This window comes from Asterias rubens, chromosome 13 (assembly GCF_902459465.1).
Source record: "Asterias rubens chromosome 13, eAstRub1.3, whole genome shotgun sequence".
Classification (NCBI taxonomy): Eukaryota; Metazoa; Echinodermata; class Asteroidea; order Forcipulatida; family Asteriidae; genus Asterias; species Asterias rubens.
The window spans coordinates 3,647,826-3,670,641 of NC_047074.1; the positions used below are offsets into that span (position 1 = coordinate 3,647,826).

General features: G+C 38.9%; 1 protein-coding gene across 2 annotated transcripts in view; it reads right to left on the reverse strand.

The window, feature by feature from the left end:
• Positions 1-464: 464 nt before the first annotated feature.
• The window catches only part of LOC117298815, a 41,666-nt gene continuing 19,314 nt past the window's right edge, over positions 465-22,816 (reverse strand). Inside the window, exons 8-27 of one of the 2 annotated variants that reach the window (XM_033782151.1) lie at positions 18,745-18,844; positions 17,780-17,878; positions 16,790-16,893; positions 16,359-16,427; positions 15,646-15,781; positions 14,746-14,854; positions 13,813-13,958; positions 13,007-13,163; positions 12,759-12,847; positions 11,774-11,878; positions 10,948-11,108; positions 10,194-10,293; positions 8,898-9,044; positions 7,426-7,545; positions 6,623-6,713; positions 5,915-6,042; positions 4,820-5,035; positions 4,242-4,327; positions 3,492-3,723; positions 465-1,091 (exon numbers count right to left, since the gene is read on the reverse strand). In XM_033782151.1, the coding sequence (XP_033638042.1) occupies positions 1,080-1,091; positions 3,492-3,723; positions 4,242-4,327; positions 4,820-5,035; positions 5,915-6,042; positions 6,623-6,713; positions 7,426-7,545; positions 8,898-9,044; positions 10,194-10,293; positions 10,948-11,108; positions 11,774-11,878; positions 12,759-12,847; positions 13,007-13,163; positions 13,813-13,958; positions 14,746-14,854; positions 15,646-15,781; positions 16,359-16,427; positions 16,790-16,893; positions 17,780-17,878; positions 18,745-18,844 (2,407 nt within the window). In that variant the 3' untranslated portion in view covers positions 465-1,079. Of the gene's footprint in view, positions 2,300-3,491; positions 3,724-4,241; positions 4,328-4,819; positions 5,036-5,914; positions 6,043-6,622; positions 6,714-7,425; positions 7,546-8,897; positions 9,045-10,193; positions 10,294-10,947; positions 11,109-11,773; positions 11,879-12,758; positions 12,848-13,006; positions 13,164-13,812; positions 13,959-14,745; positions 14,855-15,645; positions 15,782-16,358; positions 16,428-16,789; positions 16,894-17,779; positions 17,879-18,744; positions 18,845-22,816 lie in introns of both variants that reach the window. The other variant, XM_033782150.1, reaches the window with a different exon arrangement.

Genomic DNA, 22,816 nt, shown 5'->3' on the forward strand with positions numbered 1-22,816 from the left:
AATTACCAATGGTGTTCAGGTCTTTAAGCAGGACTTAAACCTGCGACGATAATGGCGGCGCTCTTCCAACAAAAGAGATGCCAAGTCCAGAGGCCAGCTATGCGTGAGAAATTTTCAAAGCTCACCCCCCCCCCCCCCGATATTGCTAAACGAATCGGGGAAAACTTATGCGCAATAAGCGTTTTGCGCTCTGACGAATTTTAGGTGAACCTGCGGGGAGAGCAAAAGCGTGCGCAACCTGTAAATTTGTGTTCTGTTTGTACGGCAGCTCAAGTTGATGATGCTGATAAACTGCGTGCAATCTGAAGATTGTGCAATTATTATAGATTGCGGTTTTTTGTACACACAAGCGCGATTTGGCAATGCATTGTCGTTAATTTTTATTTTTTTCCCAGTCTGGCCCCAATGCGTGAGAAAATGGTTGCTATGCGTGCGAGCGTGAGACAGAGCCCAAATGCGTGAGTCTCACGCCTAATGCGTGAGACTTGGTAGGTCTGCAACAATGAGCTATTCTTCTAGCCCTATGTTGGTGGTCTACTAGCCACATTGAGCCAGTTTGAGCGCACATATTTAGTCGGTCCATGATTGACCACTGACAAGGAACGTACATGTGCAGTGACGTACTCACTCTAATAATTCACTTTGGAAGCCTAGTCAACACTTCCATTGCCTTCTGCCTTCTCGCTTCACTGTCACTGGTTCTCTTATGAGTTTTACACATAATAGCATGAAACAGGCTATCAGGACCATTGAAGGAACCATGGTCCCTAGTCTGGTTCCAAATGGTTGACCACATCAACCAATGGTGGACCAGCTAGGGTTCGAGTGAGAATAGTCAACCTTCAGTGAACCAGGGTGTGTACTCCAACTTGCTCCTTGTTGGGCCGTTATGGCTATCTTTTATCATTGTCCTCATCATAGTATGACGACTATGATGGCTGAAGCTAAGAGAGCCATAACAGTCCAACAAGGCAGGCTAGCGGTCTCTCTATTTTGTCAATACCTTTGTAGGAATGTAGAGGTACCAGTCAGAAGCCATTCAGCATGTGAGTGCTGTGTAGCCAGGGATCACATTCAAGTTAACGGTACAGCTTGAAGATCAAGAAGAAAAAAAACACAAGGGAAACTGATTGAGTAAATATTCCCACAGTCAGTTATAGCAAGTCAAACCCTTCAACTTACAGAAAGACTAATTTAACAAAGACTATCTTTTCATTGCATAAACGGTACCCTCCAAATGAAGATCCTTCAATAGACCATTATAATGCGATGCTGCCACCATCTTGATCATGTTCCTTACATCCAATAACAGTAATGAATGCTAATATTCATTGTACAAAAAGGAACCAGACTGCTTCTCCTTTCAGCCTCAGTTTTGGTAACACTGGTTTGAATGGGAGAAAAGATGGAGGCGCCATGATAAAGGTCTGTATCATGGTTAAAATGATGAATGGTTTTAAATGATAGATACACCTGAACATCAGCAGACTATCGAGACAATTGCTACGCCACATGATCTGGGCAAGCTTTTGCGTAGTTCTATTTTATGATATCAATATAAACCACAAGGGAAACTGACTGGGTAAATTGAATTTACCCTTTAAGAGACGGTGAACACCCATACACAATTCAGAATGAATGTCCATACACAAATCAGAATGAATGTGTATGGCACAATGGCACCTGGGTTTGCTCATCTAGAGGTTGCGACACAAAAACTTGCCCAAAAGCATCTGATATGGCAACTGTCTCTATATTCTGAGGAATTAAAATTTAAGTGGTAAGTTGCGAATAAGCAAGTCACTGTACCAGACTTTAATAAAATCTAACTCCAAAATGGCTCAATGAATAGTTGGCGACTGCTCTATATTCCGACAACCCTAAGTTCCGACAACCCCCCTTGCAATTTGACATGCTAGGTTAGGAATAGGAAAAAACACTTTGTGTGTCGAAACATATGGGTGTCAAAACGTGGAGGAGTCAAAACATAGGTTTGTAACCGAATAGTTGGCCAACTGATTGGCGATTGTTAAGGAAAGTACATGGTTTTATTGCCAACAACACAGGGATACATCAGAGAACCGTCCCAGGAACTCATTGTAGGGGAGTCCACATGTCACACCAATCCAACATCAACCCCACCCACCATAGCTGTCTGAACATCACTTGCGGCTGACCCAAATTCGGTGACCTTGAGTTTGTTGTTTACTTATAAACATTGCATTGTTGTTTTCCCTTATCGTGAGTTAGAACTTTCGGTTGATAAGTCGTTATTCCCAGAGATTCCCTTCTTTTGTGCCTGGAATGAATGAATTGAAGAAAAGTATATAAACGACACATTGGAAGGTACAATGTACACTACGCCAGTTCATGTGAATAAATTTCACTTTACCAGTGAAAATTCCACCACATTAATAAAGGAACATTATCAAATTTGTTTTTGCTAACAAAACCGTTGCTAACAGTGTAAGCACTTAAAGTATTCCACCATATACATAAACTTTGAGATCGATCAGCCATCTGAGTCACGAGAAAATAGTGAAAAACCGATTACACATTTTGCATTACATCGATTTAAAAGAAATGAACAAAACACAACTCCAAACGGGAAGTTTTGATTTATCACCAAAAAGACAAAACTACAGGTTTGGATAATGAGTGGACTATTTCTTTCTGTATGTCTTTCTCTCTTGGCTTACAGTCCTGATGAGTCACATGCCTGTAGCTTGAAAGCCAAATTTTGCCAGAAAAACTGTCAAACTTTGACAGACTTAACATTAAAAATATGTAGGTGCGCTATTTTTTGTGCGAGTTCTTGAGGTGGTGAGTTTGACTCATGAGGAAAATCTGGAGCTGTTATATGTCCAAGCTGGAAGCATAATCCTTAATTGGAAACCAACAATCTGAGAAACAATTCATCCAGAAAAGTTTCCTAGATTAAAATGTTTTTGAATCCCTCTCCCTAAAACCAAATTCCTTTGATTGAAAGGAAATCATTTCTCAGAATACTGTACATTATCAACAGCTTCAGTGCTTCTGACCAAGGAAGTTTTTATGGTCATAACTGTTTGGAGTAATTACCAAACCAAATTATCACCCTCCGTTTGGGCTGTCAGGTTGGCATAGTGGTACTCTGCCTTGCCTCCCACCTCTAGGACCCCCGGTTCAAATCCCACCAGGTGGCACTATGTGGATTGGGGTTTCAGGCCCTAACTGACTGCATTTTTCTTTTTTTACTAGAATATTTCTCTTGGGTTTTCCTCCTACATCTGAAACTGAGACATCCTTCCTTGTCTTCTCTTCATAGTGTTCTTGGCTAGTACACTGATTAAGTTCAGGTTTTTTTTAAAGTCCTTGGTTTCAAACCCATAATATTACATGAAATAAAAATAAATGAAATTGAAGAGGTGGTGGCTCTAAAAACAAAAACAAAAATTTGTGAGATTAGTCAATTTTTTTTTTCAGAATTAAATTCTACATTCCTTTCTTACTATGATTCTTTGAAGCAGATTACTCTCGGCCGATATCTTATCCTCGTTCCAGAACTGCTGTAGTCGATCCTTGTCTATCTCCAAGCCTTCTGATACATAGACAGCAATATCGGACAGCTGGAGCACCAGTCTGCGCATGTAGAGCTCCACATTACGATGGGCGTCGTTGTCCATGGTCCATACCCTGTAATGATGCTGCTGCTCATAGGGCACTAGTGGCTTCTGTTTTTTCCTGTGTGGATAAAACATCAAGATTTTCTTATAAGAAGTGAAGAAGGAAAGTTCGTATTTAGGGCTTGGATTCAAGCCCTGGGCCAGTAAACTCATGACTGGACCGTGTTTTTGAGCAAATTATGTCTATGCCAGAAGAATAGTCTTTATTGAAATACACAATTTGAGAAACATTACTGACAGTAACGCTTCTCAAATTCAATTTTGGGGCATAAAAACTTATATCTTTTTACATAACTTTGTTGTGAAATGTTTTTGTAAATGCTTTTTAAACTAACTAAGCTGCTGCAGGCTTCTTGCCAATTATTTTTTTATCGTTATACCTTTTAAAAGATACCTTCCCTTTAAGCCATACTAATGACCACAATGGAAAAGCAACACTTATCAAAAATGTATACTGCAAAAACTAAAAATTAAGCATTTCATGTGAGCTCAAGCAAAAAAAAAAAGAAGCTTTATCGAGCAACATGGTGTTTGAAATGTTCCCTTTCAACAACAAGACATTTGAGAAATATTTACCCGTCCAAGTAAGCCTCGTAGACTCTCCGTCTTAATTTAACTGAACTATAGTCAACAAACTGCAAGATGTCAACAGAGTTGTATTTCTGAAAAAAATAAACCAAGACAAACAATTTACTTATGACAAGAGTTTGAAAGTTTCTAACAAGTGCACATGCAAACTTGGGAGCCAATCATCGTTTTCAAAAATACCAACTGCGCAAGCGCTAACTACTGAGTGAGGTGCATGCTGGTCTTGCTAGCGATCAAACTTGATCGTAGCTAGACCAGCATGCACCTTATTCTACGCCTAACACGTGCACACCATAAGGTTTAAGGCAGAGAGGCTGTGAAACTATTGTTGCCCAATACAAAATGGCAGCCATTTTTAGAAAAAATAAATAAAACATTTCAACAAACTCACTAGAGTACAATATGCCAGGCTCCGATATGTTCCTTGGCCATTGACACCAGAGCTTGAGTCAAAATAGTTGACCTTTAGTTAACCATGGTTCGCACTTGAACTTGCTATATGTTGCCGATAAATACAAAATGGCAGCCATTTTGAAAAAATAATAATTAAATGTCTACAAACTCACTTCTGTGTATGTCAGGATACTGATATGACCCTTAGCCATTGACACCAGTATGGTTGCTCTCTCAGCCAGAGACTTCTTCAGCTTGGAGCCTCCTTGATGTATCTCCACAGCGGACGACATGATCTGAAAACTGGTCTCCATCGAATACACCCGTACAGTACCTAGAACGCATGCGATGATGTACATAGTACCAGTGACTCCAACTACGGGAGTCATCTGCGAGAACAAGGAAAGAAAATGACTTGAATATTCGAGTACTCCAAATTTAAAAATCAGAGAAACTGACCCTAAGTTTTTAGGCTTTACATGATGGTGGATCGTCATTAAGTTATTTTATTTTAGGTTTCCAGGGGTTGATTTCACAAAGAGTTAGGACAAGTCCTTACTTAGGACTAGTCCTAGGAGATATTAAAAACATATGGCTATTCCTAAGTAAGATAAGACGAGTCTTAACTATTTGTGAAATCCACCCCAGCTGCCTCTAGCTACTTGGCAATCTCAGTGATCTAGCAGTAAGACATCTGGGGTCGATTTCACAAAGAGTTAGGACTCATCTTATCTCAAGTTAGGACGAGTAACCTAACTTAGGATTAATCTTAAGGTCTGCATTCTACAGTGCAGGGTTGGGACTCGTCCTAAGTCCTAAGATTAGTCTTAAGTTAGGAAGAGTTTTGTGAAATCGACGGCAGCTCAAGAATGGAAAAGGCTGTAGGTTTGAATCCCACCTGAGTAATGCATGTGGATTTTATTCACAGGAATGGAACAAAAAATGAAAGACCCTTTTTTTCTCAGCATGATGTCATGAGATGTTTAGAATGTTGCAATTTTTGCCCAGAAGTTTATCAATTGCAATGGCAATTTACACCATTTAACAGAGGTGACGGACTTCTAATTCCCACACCCTTCACATCAGAACTAAATCTATTGTGTACCACTGGACTGGATGCAGAGAAGCATTTATAGTGAAGTGTCTTGCTTCAGGCCACAAGTGTCATGACTTGAACCCAAACCAAATGACTAAAACCACCGGAGCTTAAATTTGATGCTCTAAACTGCTCAGCCATGACACCCTATATGAGTGCACTATGAACTCACCCCGAAGCTGCAGACATTTTCATTGAGACATCGGTTATGCTCCTCCTCCGTTAGCTTCAGATCAATCCGTGTGTCTCGCACAACTTTCATCTCACTGATGTCCAGCGCAACGAATGAGATATGCGGACCTGTACATGTAGTAGAATGAAAAACAAGAAAAGTCTAGAAGCTCAAGAAAATTTTGTTTGAGAAAATCTATTTAAAAAAAACTATAACAAAAATAAGAAAAAACTCATGCAAAATCACACACTCCTGTTTCCTTTATCACGAACAAATCTACTCAGTTAACAAGAAACTTTGTGTTCGGTAGAAACAGATGCCAGTTCATTTCTTGATAGTTGATCGATGTGGTCATAAGTAAAAGAATTTGAGGGGATCGCAGACCAATCCACGCACTAAGTTTGGAGATAATATTATACCAAGTCAAGTTATTGTTCGGACAACATTTGTTCTTGTTTTAGCCATACTGACCATCTCTGCCCCTTTTTACACTTTTGTCCATTTTATGGCAGAATAAGCTTATACCTGTACTTGCTTTTCTCAAAATGTTATTTTGTGAGTTGGTCTGTGCTGCCGCCATGGAAAGGCCATGTGGTCAGTACTTGTTTTTTTTAACTGGATATACATACAAATTTTATAATACTGTTTAAAAGGGGAATTATGAAGTGAAATTGAGATGGGATTGCAAGACAATAACTAAGGACTTACCTTTTGGTGGGAAAGCAGGAAAAAGTATCATAAATACTAACTTCGTACCACATGCAGATTGTTGGACCTTCAACACCTGACTGCAGAAATTCTGAAATGGAATTTAGATTTCGTTTTCATCAAACCAACAGCGAAAAACTGCCAGTTACAGGAATTGCTATCAAAACATGAAGTTATTTTTGAACAAATTACTTTAAATTTACACAAATTACTGTCAAAATGGCAAGATAACACACACAAACAGACAGACGCCCTCTCGGATCTGGTATGCAGAGTCCTGCTATTGTTGTTCTATAGTTTCCTTTTCAAAAGAATTCTCTTGTGGGTTTCATTCTTCCATTGTGTAAAAGACCACTCTAGTGAGCTCACAACCTTGAAGATTGGGTTTGGGAGGTCGTACCATTGTCATTCTATTATTCCAATTTCCCTTGTGGGGCCCAGGTTGAACATTAGGGACTTTTCGTTTTCGACGACGGATGGTTCTGCGACGGTTGTTCAGCTAAACGTTGTCGTTTTCAGCACAACGAAGATTCATCCCAAGTACTGTCGTAGAAATTGAGGGACGACCGTCCTCAAAGCCGATGACGCCAAATGTCATCTTTACCGTCGCAGAACCATCCGTCGTCAAAAACGAAAAGTCCCTAATGTATATTGTTGATCACATAAAACATGAACAAAGTCTACAACTATTTTGGCAGCTCTACCAATCCTGTATAATACCTCCTGTTGTTTTATTATACTCGGGGGCCCCAAAGGTTACCCAAACAAAATAAATAAATAAATACTTCATCGATAAGACTTACCTTTGCCGGTTTACAATAGTAGGTGTAATGCATAAGAAGCTGCTCAGTGGAAGACTGTCTGACCACACCATGAAATATACTCCCTGCATCCTGGACCTTCCTAGGGCAGAATACCTGCAGCTGAGCAGGCAAAAACAAACAAGAAAGTCTTAAACAAAATATCAAAGTCTTATATAGCGCACGTATCTACCAAACAAGATACTCAAGGCGCTGAGTATATACATGTACACTCTTTAAGAAAGATATGTTAATGCAGTGATGAATTCTTAGACCCAATTATTAAGCACCTTCTAAGGGTTTATAAGGTGCTACGGCGCATACAGCAGTCACAGCCAGGAACACCGGGGCAAACCCCTTCTCATTTCGATAAGTGCACTGGGTTCTTTTACATGCGTTACACAACACATGGGACCAAAAGCTTTACGTCCCATCCGAAGGACGAAGCAATGGTTAAGTGTCTTGCTTAAGCACACAAGTATCACGGCTGGGGATTCAAACCCACACTCTGCTGATCAGAAACACCAGAGTTTGAGTTCGGTTCTCTTAACCGCTCGGCCACGACACTTATACAGCACTTTATCTCAGATCCTCAGAGGTTTGTCCTTGCTAGTTCTTTCTCACACGACATAGCCAAACAAACCAAGATCCGACTCATGAACACACCAATGTCTTCAGCATCACATTGTATGGATCTGACACATGGACATTATCACAGGATGAGAAAACGAAGGTATTATGTTTTGAGGTTTGGTGCTGGAGGCGAATGCTTAATATCAAATTAACATCAGTGTGACCAGTGTGTTGGAGAAAGCCCACATAACCAAAAAAGGTTAGGTAACATTATAGTTTTTTTATACTAAAGAAGAAGCTGGAGTATTTGGGGCATATTGCAAGGAGAGACGGGGGGAATCTTGAAGAGCAGTGCCTGGAAGGATGTGATGCTGGTCCCGCTGGAAGAGGAAGGCCGAAAGCCAGATGGACTGACAAATTTGCGTATTTAAAAGAAGTAGCATGCGTGAGCTAATGACAACAGCTCTAGACAGGGAGGCTTGGAGGTACAGTAGTTTGTTTCTCGGACCACTACGGGACGGCGAACCCATAAAGGACTCAAGAGCGAGTGGTTGTCTCTCTCACTCAAAATGCCTAGGGGGATTGATCATTCTCACATGCAGGTCCTCTTCTTTGGAATAAACTTGCTCAAAATATTTGCAACATGTCTTCTGTGAGTAGTTTTAGGGAAACTCCTCAAAACATTGTCGTTCACTCAAGCTTATAGCCCATCAAGTATTGTTCTGTTTTCTCTTGAGGTAGTTGCTATGTACATACCTTCATTTAATTTTGTTATATGCGCCATGAGCATCTGTTTGCTGGATACCAGAACAGTATAAATAATTGTATTATTAATATTATTATTATTATTATTATCTACAGTAGACTCAAATGGATAAGTTTAAAACCTAGAATTCCCCTACCTCAGCGCCATTTTTTGTATCTACTTCTCTATGCCACAGCACTTCCATGTTGATGTTTTCCAGCCTCTGTGTAGCCTTCTCTCGAGCCGCTTGCCTCTCCTGTCTGCTGACTTTCTTCTCTGCTAAAGCCTTGTCACTGTAATGTACCTAAGCAAATCACAACAAAACAAGAGAAATATAGGGGTCACTTCTTCATTTGACAGGAACTTTGTGCATCTTCTAGCACATCCAACCAGAGCAGTCCACAGGGCAGTCCACAGGCAGTCCCACACGCCTGGCAAATTGAATCCAAAGCCTTCTTATTCAAATGCAGACTAGATCTGTTGCCTGATCCCACAAAAATGGTTTGATGCACCAAAACCAACTCTGCTAAGCAAGACTTTTCCGGGAAAACATCACTGCTCAATTTTAGTCTAAAAGTTTACTGATTGAGAAGTTCATACTAGAACCAGCTTTTTCAGTGTAATATTTTCCCTTTTAACATGTTTAATGAAGATATCTTCGGGAAAAAAATGTAGATGAATACCTTGATTATGCATTGGGCCCTTGTTGATTAACCCTGTATACTGCAAGAAAATGACAACCTTTTCCTTCTATAAATTGTTTCTGCCGATAAACCATAAATAATTAGCAGTGCTTTACAACACATTGAACTCTTAACACAGCTCAAACAACAATTTTATGATTATAGTAATTGAAGCCCTTTGTACCCTCTGGGAACACAGCCCTGGAGGCGCTGGGACTTTGTTTTCCCCCTTGGATACCTCGGCGCACTTTCAAACGGAAACCTCGGCACACTTTGTCCCTATTGGAAGTGTCGTGGCCGAGTGGTTAAGAGCACCAAACTCAAACTCTGGTGTTTCTGATCAGCAGAGTGTGGGTTTGAATCCCCAGTCGTGACACGTGTGTCCTTAAGCAAGACACTTAACCATTGCTTGTCCTTCGGATGGGACACAAAGTTGTTGGTCTCATGTGTTGTGTATTTGCATGTAAATTAACCCAGAGTACTTATCAAAAAGAGAAGGGGTTCGCCCGGGTGTTCCTTGCTGTGGCTGCTGTATGCGCCGTAGCACCTTGTAAACACTTAAAGGGTGCTACATATGTGTAACTGTGTCTCAGAATTTATAACTGTCAATAACCTCTCTTTCTGTGTAATGTATGAACTAAGCGCCTTGAGTACCTTGTTGGTAAATACGTGCGATATATAATACTTAGATATTTATTATTTTTATTATTCCACAGGATTCTGGTTGCTCCAGTTCGCGTTTCAAGATACCCCAGGGTTTTACAGCTTACCTTTTGTTCATCGTCTGATCTTGGTGAGTAAACTCTCTCTGCCAGCTCCAGGTAGTACTTGGTGCTCGGCTCAAACCATCCAAAGTGACTCCACCATTCCCTACAGACAAAACACAATTGTTACTCACAGGATTTTTACATCATTGGTAAATGTAATATTTTTTCAAATAATGTGGGCTTGTGGAGTATGATTTAGTATGAAATGTCATTCTACCGACCAGTACAGGTTGACAATGTGTAGGAAAAGTTTTCCCCAGGAAGCTGAGAAAGATTAAAAGGATGTTATTGGCCCAATGATGGGCACTATTGTAAAGCGCATTGAGACGGTTATTGGGAAATGTGCCATACAATAACTAGTTATTATATTATTAGTAGTATTATTTTTGCATCTGTGACTGCTGAAAAAAAAACAGAGCGAATGGCGATGATCACATGCTAAAATGATGCCGACCATCGCTTCAAAATGATACAAAATTGCATTTTTCTACAAAACGACAAACAACCCCTGGCGAAACAAATGCACTGGATATTTGGGAGTACTATAAGTAATTTCAGTTAGGTTTAAAGTTATTTAACTTGGAAGGAAATTTTTTCCTGTTTGAAAATGATGTAATGTAATTTTCATTCATGTTACATCAACATTTAGAAACTCTCGCTTGCAAGAAAACAATTACCAGCCAAAGTGCCATTATAATTAACTTTGTTCTATTGTTCTCCTAAACATAAAAGCTTTATGAATACAAACAAGTTTTACCTGTTGCTCTCCCAAATGCATATCAGACCGCTTGTATCCATGGAAACCATATTGCCATGGTTACCAAGGAATCCCAGAAACATCAGGGGAGACTTGTGACTGCGGAACAACTCAGTTGGAACCTCCTGGCCAATGAAATTCCTTTGACGCTCAACCTCTGTCTGTAAGATGAGCAGAATCCGGTTCTATACAATCTAATTTTAGCATGCCTGGTGAGGTCCGCAGACCGGGGCCCAAATTCCCAGAGCTGCTTCTAAAGCAGACACTTCTGCTTAACAAATTCATGCTTCATAGAAACAAGCAGGATACCAGTCAGAAATTATACATGTGGCATGGTATTTTAGCTGGTATCTTGATCTGGTAAGCATAATTTTGTTTTGCTTAGCTTAATTTTGTGCTTAAGCCGCTCTATGAAATTGGGCCCCTACTAGATTATGATTATCATGATATTCTTGACAACACTTAACAAACTAATTGTACCACACCCAAGGCAACAATTTCAACAAGTTTTCAGCAATTGGTTGTTTAACTTTTTCATTTTGCTTTAGGTTTCAGGTGAGGTTTGCGGCAGCACCATGTGTACACCTCTTTAGGGTAGTGTTAGTTCTGACATTTACCGATGGTTGACAACTCAACATTTCGATCAGGTTGCTCTGATCGTCTTCAGGAAAGTTTCAGGTTTAAATTTGTAAGAATTTTTTTGAGAGGGCAGGAAGGAATAAACGTAATGTGTGAAGGAAAAATAGGGAGGAAATAATGAGAGAGAAAAATGTGTTGATTCTCAATTATCACTGGATGGGATGGTGTTATGGGGAAGGGCATGTACCTCTGGGTGGTTTCCAGTACCAAGATTCAGTTTGCTTGCATTGGCCGACACGCTGGTATCACACTTTAGGATGTCTCCATTCTGCAGACCAACTACAATGAAGTTCTGTATTTATCAAATGAAGAACAAAGAATAACACATTCTGTATCCATCAGATGAAAAGTAAGTACAAAGAAAAACACATTCTGAAGCCCAACTACAATGGGATCCTGTATAAGTACAAAGAATAAAATCTGCAGACCATTGGAAGTGTACATTTTCAGGGAAAAAACACTTTGGCTAAACTGAAGCACTGAGTTCGAACTTAAACAGGCACTGGGGTCGATTTCACAAAGAGTTAGGACTCGTCTTATCTCGAGTTAGGACGAGTAAAGGATTAATCTTCAGGTCTGCATGCTACAGTGCAGGGTTGGGACTCGTCCTAAGTCCAGGATTAGTCTCAAGTTAGGAAGAGTTTTGTGAAATCGACGCCTGGACTCTACTTTGGTGAGATGAAAAACAAGGGCAGTCAGATTGGCTTGGTGTTTCCTGTCCCTGCCTTTCACCTCTGATTCCTGGATCAAAGCCTTGCATCTGGGTTTTCCCTGTAGTGGGTTTTCTCCCACGTCTAAAAATGAAATTTCTTTATTTTAATCTTTGCCTTCTCATCAAATGCTGTCATAAGGATGCTTTGCCGACTGTTCAATGCAGATTCAGAATCAGATTCAGAATCTAAGGGTTATGTAACACAGTGCAATTTTTGTTTGTTTCCACAATAAGATACCGGCAATGTCCATGAAGAACATGCATTCACATTTAAATGCTCACATATTGTTCTTGAGACATCAAAGACATTGTTTGAAAAATTACTCATGTGCTACCAAAGCGGTCCTGTTGCCTGTAAAAGTTGCCTTAAGTGACAAGGCCCTTAGTGTCTAAAAAAAGTGTCAAAAGTACATGTAACAACTATTTATTATTATAAAAATAAATATGGATTATTTCCTACCTGAGTGGCAAGAAGGGTGTGAGATGGATGGAAGACGGCCGTTGCTGGGCTGACTGCAGCTGCCTGGGCACCAGTCTCATGCAGGGGACCTGGGATAAAAGAGCAAATATGTTGATGCAGGAAGAGTAACAATTTTGGGTCATAGAAACTGATACGTATATATTTTTATATAACCACATTATTTTGAGGTGAAATGTTTCTCAAAATGCTTTATACTATTAAAACATGTCTTATACATGCAGATTAACCTTCTTTGAAGTTGAAGTCTGACTTGTCTGCATCTAGCGTTAAGAGGTGAGTGAGTTGAGAAGACTTTGTCAGTCCAGCTTCAGGTCTGATCTCCAAGTCTTTGATGTCCTTCTCGGAGACACCGCCGGAAGACATGGACCACAGTTGGAGAATACCCTACAAGTCAAACCAAAAGAAGATGGTATCAATGGTTTACCTTTATTGGTCACTGCGGAAGACTCTTATATTTAGAAAAATGTAGTCACCGTGGTCCAGCAAGACTTGCAAATGCAAGGTTGTGGGTTCGAATCCTACCAAGCTAACCGCTGATGACTTCAAAATTACTACAATAAGTTTTGCTGTCTAGTTACTGAATGACAATTTCTTGAATTATGCGATTCATAAACAAACAAACAAACAAATGTTACAGACCTCACAAACTGAATAAATGGTTCTTTTTTCCGAGAGGTGTAGGGACATTTTTCAAGATTGATGCTCAGACGTTTGGAAAATTACACCGGTGTAGGGGTCTTTTAATTTGGAGGGAGAAGAGCTTGACGCGCATGGGGACTTCCCATATCAAATTGAGCAGAGAATAAAAGTTCAAGAGTCAATGAATAATTGTCCCTTTACTGTAAAAAGCTGTGAGACTTCTAAATATTTGCTTGTGAATTTTTCAGTACTAAGCATTTTGCACTGCATGTTATGTGAGCTTAATTAGTGGCGTGCACCCTTAATATGCAAGAAAAGTACAATATGAGATTAAAGGGGACAAGGTCATGTTACCCTGAACCTTGAACCCTGAACCTTGAACCCTGAACCTTACCGTTTCATTAATAGTGATGAGCCTACTACTGTCCACACTCCAAGTAATGTCAATGACAGCATCATTCTGTGTGTTCTCATTCTGCAGAGTACGAACTGGGATTGGATTCTTCTGGCTGTAGGTACATGTATACACAAACACGTCACCTGAAATCAAATACAACACCAAGGTTTATCAAGGGTACATACAAGAAATATGGCGTGTCATAGTAAAGTAATTAAAGGCACTGGACACTATTGGTAATTACTCAAAATAATTATTAGCATAAAAACTTACCTGGTAACAAGCAATGTAGAGCTATTGATATATTATAAAACATTGTGAGAAACAACTCCCTCTGAAGTAACATAGTTTCTGAGAAAGAGGTAAGTTCTCACTTAAATATTAAAAGACTTCAGTCCTGAAGCCCTTTTTAGGCATCTGAAAGCACACAACAAAGGTGTTTTTTTCTTCCGTTGTTCTCTTGCAACTTCGACGACCAATTATTGAGTTCGAATTTTCACAGGTTTGTTATTTTATGCACATGTTGGGATACACCAAGGGAAAAAATTGGTCTTGACAATTACCAAAAGTGTCCAGTTCCTAAGGGTACCAGAAATGTGGCCTGTCGTAGCCCAGTGGTAAAGAGCACCAGACTCTCTCTCTCTCTGGTATTTCTGATCAGCAGAGTGTGGGTTTGAGTCCCGGTTTGAGTCCCGGTGTGGTGTGGCACTTGTGCCGTTGAGTTCTGAGAAGAACCGATGGATGACAACTCAACGTTTGATCGGTATATTCTGATGGTGTCTCAGAACTAACAACACTCAAAAGTGATCTACACTTCATGCTACTGCAAACCTCATCTCAAAGAAGAAGGGTTGCTTGAATTCAAAGAGCTTGGCAAATTCATCTTATCAGAAAATTAATATTATTTTGGTTAAAGAGTAGCTTACTCACCTCGCAGACATCCCAGTGCCATATATTTCTGGTTGGGGGACATTGCAGCAATGACCACACCCTGAACCTTCTTGGTTAATGAGATAGAATCTGACTCAGTGCTTAATTGCTGATAAGGGGGAAAACAACAGGAAACAGTTTTATAATCAGAGAAAACAAAACAAAACAAAAAGGTTTTGCTTCAATTTCACAGAGCTGTTCAAAGCAGGAATGTCTGTAAGGAAGTTTCTGTGTTGCCTATTTGAATGCTGCCCTCAACACAGCCTGAGATGCAATTAAGTACCCACTGTCGCTACTACTTGCTATACATCGATGGATTTGACGTTCTTGATGAAAATACAGTAACAGCTTTTCTCAAAAAGTAGACACTGATTCAGCTGAAACTTTCACAGCTGACTTTTTTTGTATCTTTTTGTGTGTGAAAATTTTACCAACCAATCTGCATTATGTTGAACCTACATGTACCTTTAAAGGGAATTAGTATTTCGGTAATTGGTGCCCACTGTTTGTTTCAACCCTCTATAGTTGTAGATGTATACCATAAAACCAGAAAACTAAACTGTGAAAATTTCATTTGAAAATGTGATAGGTTTTCAGATTCTGGGGCGGTTATGTCCACTCAGGAAGAATAATCCATAATTGGAACACACAATCTGAGAATGATAACTCTCAATAAGGCTTCTCAGGTTCAAGGTTTTAGAGATAAGTGATTTTTCCATAATCGCAGTAAATCAAAGTGAAAAGTTTCTCAAAATGCAACACACTATCCAAAGCTGCTTCACTTCTTACCAAGCAAGTTTTTATTGCCATTCCTTCCAAGACATTACCAAAAGTATCTCGTTAAAAAAAGCTTAAAGACTACTCTTGGTGTGGATAAACAGAAAAAGTTGTCAAGCTCACCTGCCAGTAGTTACTCTCTAGTTCCCTAAATGCCTTCATATCAGGACCTCGTGGTACCGCTGGTGGCCGTCCAACCTTGATTGGAAGATTAAGGAGATGAAGGGGTGTACAACCTCCAGGGAATGCTGACTCAACGCTGGACAAAAAATTAAAGCAATTTGAAAATCTGTCAAATCAGAGGCGGCAATAGAATGGGTAGGGTGCATGGTCAAGGTTTTTAGGGCATCAAATTCAAGTTCTGGTGGGTAAGTCATTTAAGTGTGGGTTCGAGTCCCAGTCATGACACTTGTGTCCTTGAGCAAAATGCTTTACTTTGATTGCTTCTCTGAACCCAAAGTTAGGACGAGTTACTCTTCCTAACTCGAGATAGGATGGTTTTGGTATAATATCATTACTGGTTAAGGGGATTTTACATGCTAAAATAATTTTGGTCTCATGAGACCAAAATTATTTTGTGTCTTGTTTTACTCATTTCTCAAAAACTACACAACTTTAGTTAGTAATATTTGAAGGGAAGCTTTCCACTATCATTATCTTCATCAAACCCTGTAAATTCAATGTAAATCTGTGAACATTTTGAAAAAGTACCCTAATCCTTTAAATCGGCAGCACACTCTGTGGTCGCAATATTATGTGATCTCACACATGCTGACAACATGCTAGGTTAAATTTGGAACATTAAAATTATACTTGAAGCAGTTTTTGTTACTTACATGACTTCATCCTCCTGGGTATCATCTGAATGAAGATGAAGTTGCTGACTGTGCGCCCAAATCTCCTGCCTAAAAAAAAAAATAAAAAAAATAAATAAAAAAAAATAGAATAATGTGTTTATAACGTAACGAACACCAGGGGTTTAGGCTGTGGAACAAAAATAGAAAATGGCATGTTGTTAGATTCAATAGCTATGAAGTTTGGTCAAAATACCTAAAGGAACTTTTTTAAACTTGCTGTTTGGACCCTAAGAAAAGATCATGGTGGAGTTGCAAATCATTTGTAGTATAACAATACAAATAGTAATAATTTTTGTTTAAATTAAAACCTTGAAGAAAACAAAGGTGGTTACGACAGATGCATGAGAATGGTTCTAGTTGTGGAATATTTACCTTAGTACAGTTCATGTAGTAACCTTGTTTTTACTGACCTGTTTTGATTCCTGTCCTTGCACATTTGAGCGTAGGTTGAAGTGATGAGGTCATAGGCTGGGTCATCTCTGGGACGTCCAGACGGATTCCCTGTTGCCACTACCTGCAATGTTCAAAAACCTGGTTCAGTATATGCTTGACTTTCAAGGTAGAGTCAAAGATTGTTGTTTGTCAAAGGGATTCTAATTTTATAGACAAAGTTATAAAGAAAGATACAATACAAGTCACACGTGAAAGTTCCAGTTGAATACAGTGTCTACTTTTGAGAAACCGTATTTTCACAAGATTGTTGAAACCATCTGTGATTATCAAGTGACAGTGGGTTACAAATAAACCGCATCTCTAGCTGCAGCATTCATGAATGGAATCCAACCCTCAGAATCGTTTTTTCATTTTCAAATGTTTTGAGGTAACAAATTATCCAGACCATATTAATTCGAAAGGGGATCCTTTGCCAAAATAAGAGCAACTATAAATATAAATATTAAAAGTAAACTTGCGGGTACAACCATGGTTTTGAAGGAGTGGTGGCTCTGAAAGAGCCGGTTTGGTCTCGACGTTTCGAACAGTATACTCTGCTCGTCTTCAAAAGAATGCTGGACTACTGGAGGTGGTTATGTATGACTGGAGGGATGCACTTTTGGGCGGGAAGGATCGAAGCTGTTCTTGTCCGGTGAAGCGTGTGAGTTGGTTGCTGGCTGGATGTGTGTCAATGGAGTGTTTCAGTGTTGCCAAAATAGTTTTAAGTATCAGTAGATCATGTTCTTCTGGAACGGTCTTTGAAGGGTTGAGAAAAATTGTAAAGCACCATTGTCTGCTTCAGAATGCATTTCAAAGAAAATGAGCCCAGAGATCATAATGCTGGAAAAGTTGCATTCTTGTTATAAGCCCTATTCACAAGACAGCACATTAGCAGGGGTCCCTGGCTTAATTTTAGGATGGCTTTTAAAATTGCACTTTGTGTGAAACTGTTTACTCTGGAGACTTACTTCAGCAGACTGCATGACTAGATGTTGTCTCAGTTTATTTGCAAATTGTTGTAGTCCTAGGTATTCCTCAACTGTCCATCGGACGAGCTCGAAGGTAATCTGAAATCAAATTTCGGCAAAAAAATAATCAAGCAATATTAATAAATACCCTGGAGAATTTGCGCTCTCTGATTAGTGGCAGACTAGTCACATGGGGTTGAATTAACATGCAATTAGAGCTGCTCAAGCAGAAAATATTCCTCTTAAAAATCTGCTTAGCAAAACTAATCAAATCAGTGAACCAGTCACAAACTGTGCACATAATTTACCATAACTTTGTCTCGGTAAAATTACCAAGAACCAGGCCTCGTTGGGATTAAACCACTAGTTGAAAACCTCTTCACCACACATTGATTCCCTTATTTTTTATTAAAGTACCTGCTGCTAAAGCTAAGGATGCAAACTGCCTCTAGAACTGCAAAGGTTGTGGGTTCAAATCCCACCTGAATATTATGCCCGTGATTATTTTTTTTTTTTACAAAACTCGGGGAAAGTACTGGGTATACAGTGCAAGTACACATCGGTATATATGGGTAAAACCAAAATGAATACAATGTGTTTGTTGTGCAGGGAACTTTCAAAACAACTTGAAATTTTTGTTTGCATTTTTTGGGGGGAAGGAAAGATGGTGCCACATGCGCACGCATACAACGTGAAACTGAGCACAGAATTACCAGCTTCTGTAAGAAGTTAAACTATTAATTGGGTCCCGTATCTTTACTTCATATGCATAAAATTAAAAAAACTGTGGAAATTTAGGTTAAATTGGTCATCGAAGTTGCAAAAAAATAATGAAAGAAAAAAAACATCCTTGTTGCATTGAATTGCGTGCATTCAAATGTCTGAAAAAGGGTGGAATCGGCCACAAATTGGACATACTGTAGCATCTTTTAAGCATTGTTCTATTCCAGTGACAACAACAATACCTCCAGAACAAGTTCCTCAGCAATCAGTTGTAGCGCCCTCTCTTGACTCTGCTTCTCCCGTGCTGTATCCAGCTCGCGTTGAGCCACAAGCACGGTATGTCTGTACACAAAAAAACTGCTTTAAGGAAAAATAACGAACGTGCAGCCATGGTTTGGCTCGTGCGGAACTAAAAAGTACTGAGGCAGAAAGTGGCCCTAGAGACGTGTTCATTTCTTCTGCATCAATGATTATTATATTGATTAATACCTATTAGCAGTCAGTGAACAAATTTTACGACAAAAAATACAAAAAGGACATGCTTATGAGCAACAGTATGGGCTGTAAATAATACATTCAAGTAATTGGGCTTCTGTCCAAATCTACACGAAGCCTGAAAGAAGAAAGAGAAGGTAGTAAGGGATGCATGCACATTCCTGCTATGTTGAAATCGTGTTGGTCATAATGTACATCGATGGATTTTGGAAGAATACCATCATAGATTGGTGTCTAAACGGAGTCGTCCATTAAATGGAGAAAAAAATAATAATAGAATTTTCAGATTGTGAAGGTGGACATACAGTAGTTTCCATGTTTTTCTGTGTGTAGTTAATAGAATTTTCAGATTGTGAAGGTGGACATACAGTAGTTTCCATGTTTTTCTGTGTGTAGTTAATAGAATTTTCAGATTGTGAGGGTGGACATACAGTAGTTTCCATGTTTTTCTGTGTGTAGTTGTAAAAACATAATTTCAAAAGGCAAGGATCTACAGTGAATGTGTGGTTTACAACACCGTGCATCGTCGCAGATCGTAATTGCTTGTAGAAATCTGGCTTTTCCAGACACTAAATAGTCCACTAGATTTCACAATATGATCACACATGCATTCATTACTTGTACTAACAAACCAAATTGACGTCATCATGCTGCCATCTTACAGGTAAAAGGCACAATGATCGAAACAATGGAATCAATAATCTATGTCAGCATGGCACACAGCACAATGAGTGCCTTTCTCTTTACCTCTAGATGAGGGCAACAAGGTCAAAGGATGCCATTGCGCATTAAGGTCTTTTGACAAGTTCTGTACTTTATTTTTAAATTAAAAAATGTATTAAAGGCAGTGGACACTATTGGTAATCACTCAAAATAATTATGAGCATAAAACCTTTAATGGTGACGAGTAATGGGGAGAGGTTGATGGTATAAAACATTGTGAGAAAGGGCTCCCTCTGAAGTGTCATAGTTTTCGAGAAAGAAGTAATTTTCCGCGAGTTTGATTTCGAGACCTCAGATTTAGAACTTGAGGTCTCGAAATCAACCATCTAAACGCACACAACTTCGTGTGACAAGGGTGTTTTTTTCTTTTATTATTATCTCGCAAAATCGATGACCGATTGAACTCAAATTTTCACAGGTTTGTTATTTTATACATATGTTGAGATACGCCAACTGTGAAGACTAGTCTTTGACAATTACCAATAGTGTCCACTACCTTTAAGAGGCAACATAAACCTTTGGTTTTTTAAACCGTTAGATTGTTTTCATCCAAGAAGTTTTAATTACAAAAAGTGGTAGCGTTTTTGAGATATCAACAAAAATCTATATTCATTGCAAGAAGAATAATGTGTAAATGTAATACATAATCTGGAAATGTATCTGAAAATATCGATTCTCAGATTCAAATTTGTTTGGGGAAAAGATGATATCTTTCCATAACCACATTACTGCAAAGAAAAATTATTCCCAAAATGTTTTATATTACTGAAAGTTGCAGTACTTCTCAAGTTTTTATTGTCATTAATTTTGGGAATGATACCAAACATATGCCTTCACTAACAACCCAACCTTTCGACCCCAGCAGATTTGTTCTTTAAGGCTACATGTAAATAAGGGAATAAAAGGGTAGCCGAAGGCAAGGGCCTTTATCGCATGGCCATGACCCTGCAAGGTTTAAACGGACGTTTTTGAACGAGTCACTACTCTTTTATTCCTATTCATAAATGCCGTTTTGTTAAAAGGTGAAACAGCTTCACAATTTGAGACAATCGGCCACTAGTTTCCTTTGCAATTTGGCGAACTTTGCAAATTTTCAAAATCGTTTGCGAAAATGTTTTGTCTGCAGGGGGGTGGTGTGAATACGCGTATGTACACACACATTACGCAATGTAACTAATAGCTATGAATTGCGTTCCGTGTAAGTTAAGGTGTACATGAGCTTGCGTGCCCAACACACGAAGCAAGCTGGTCTTAAACAGCTCTAGCTGTGTCTTTTATCAGCCGTTTAAACACCCCCACGTGACGCGCTCTCAACCAATAGGAATAGCGAAACTGTCTGGGGTATTTATGAATTCAGAATAAAAGCTCCTTTTGACTTCAACAAAGGCTGCTAGGGTTGAAATAACAGGCTATCAGAGACTTTTGCGCTTATACCATAGATCCTTTTGGTTGGTAAACAGTATGCAACAGCTAATTCTATTTTCTCATTTTTTTTATGCAACACACACTATTTTTAGCGTAAATCACCCAGGTCATGGGCATATTACTCTCTAAATTGCTGGAGAAATTGAAAGAGCGTAAAGCACCTTTTGTTATTCTATGGCTATGGAATTAAAAAGTCCCTCAATCGCTTTCAATCATGAATTGTTATGACCCTGCCTGAAACAGTAGTCCAGGATTACAATCAGCACTAATGCGAAGTAATTGCAGATTTAGGGCATCAGTTATTGATGAAGCAGGGAATTATTATACACATGCAAATCTACACTGTCAACCCTCACCTTCCCTCCACCCCATCCTATTTAATGGAATAGTCTTGATTTAGTTCCTCACTTTAGTTCTATTATTTAAAAAGTCCTTCTAGACTTAGCTGGTGTTCAGTAAAACTGATTGAGTTTGATAAACAACAAATCTTGTTTAAAGGGAAGGTACACGTTTGGTAGTTAGTCAAAACAAATATTAACTTAAAAACTGACTTGGTAACAAGCATTGGAGAGCTGTTGATAGTATAACACATTGTGGGAAACAACTCCCTCTGAAGTAACGTAGTTTTTATGAAAGAGGTAGTTTCTCACTAAAATAATAAAAGACTTCTAGCTAGAAGTCTTTTATTCCTATCTGAAAGCACACAAATTCGTTCAACAAGGGTGTTTTTTCTTTCATCATTTTCTCGCAACTTCGATGACCGATTGAGCCCAAATTTTCACAGGCTTGTTATTTTATGGTTATGATGGGATACACCATGTGAGAAGACTCCTCTTTGAAAATTACCAAACGTGTACCTTCCCTTAAAAGGAGCAAGGTTTGGAAAAAACTTTTAATTTGCATCGCCTATAAAAGTTTTTGTTTATTGGATTAACCCATACACCAATGTGTGTTAAAGGGTCTGTTGGTTTTAGGAACCATTGAAATAATTCAATCTTAAAATATGTAAATACAACAATAACTCTAAACAACCGAATGAAGACGTTATATGAGGGGTGTTGTTTTTAAGTTATGACTGTTTATAAAAGTCCAATTAGACGTGTTATGCTGGTCGCTAACGAGCGCTTTGGGCGCCAAAGGGTTAACCAAATTTAATTTAATTTTAAAAATAGTAATAACAATGACTCAACTAGTCATTAACAATGTATTGTTAACAACTTGTTCCAAATTGCTTGTCGCATTATTCCACCCAATCAAATGACAAGCATTATGTGTAAGTTTATATAATTTTGACCTTTTTTTCTACAAATCCCACACCAGCCCATTAAACAAATTAACAATTTATGACTCCATCATTCGTCAACATTGATTGATGTTTCTTAATCACTTGTTCCAAATTGCTTGTCACATTAAAGGCAGTGGACACTATTGGTAATTGTCAAAGACTAGCCATCACAGTTGGTGTATCTCAACATAAGCATAAAATAACAAACCTGTGAAAATCGAACTTGCGATATAATAATGAAAGAAAAAAACACCCTTGTCACACAAAGTTGTGTGCGTTTAGATAATTGATTTCGAGACCTCAAGTTTAAACTTGAGGTCTCGAAATCAAGTTGGTGGAAAATTACTTCTTTCTCGAAAACTATGGCACTTCAGAGGGAGCCGTTT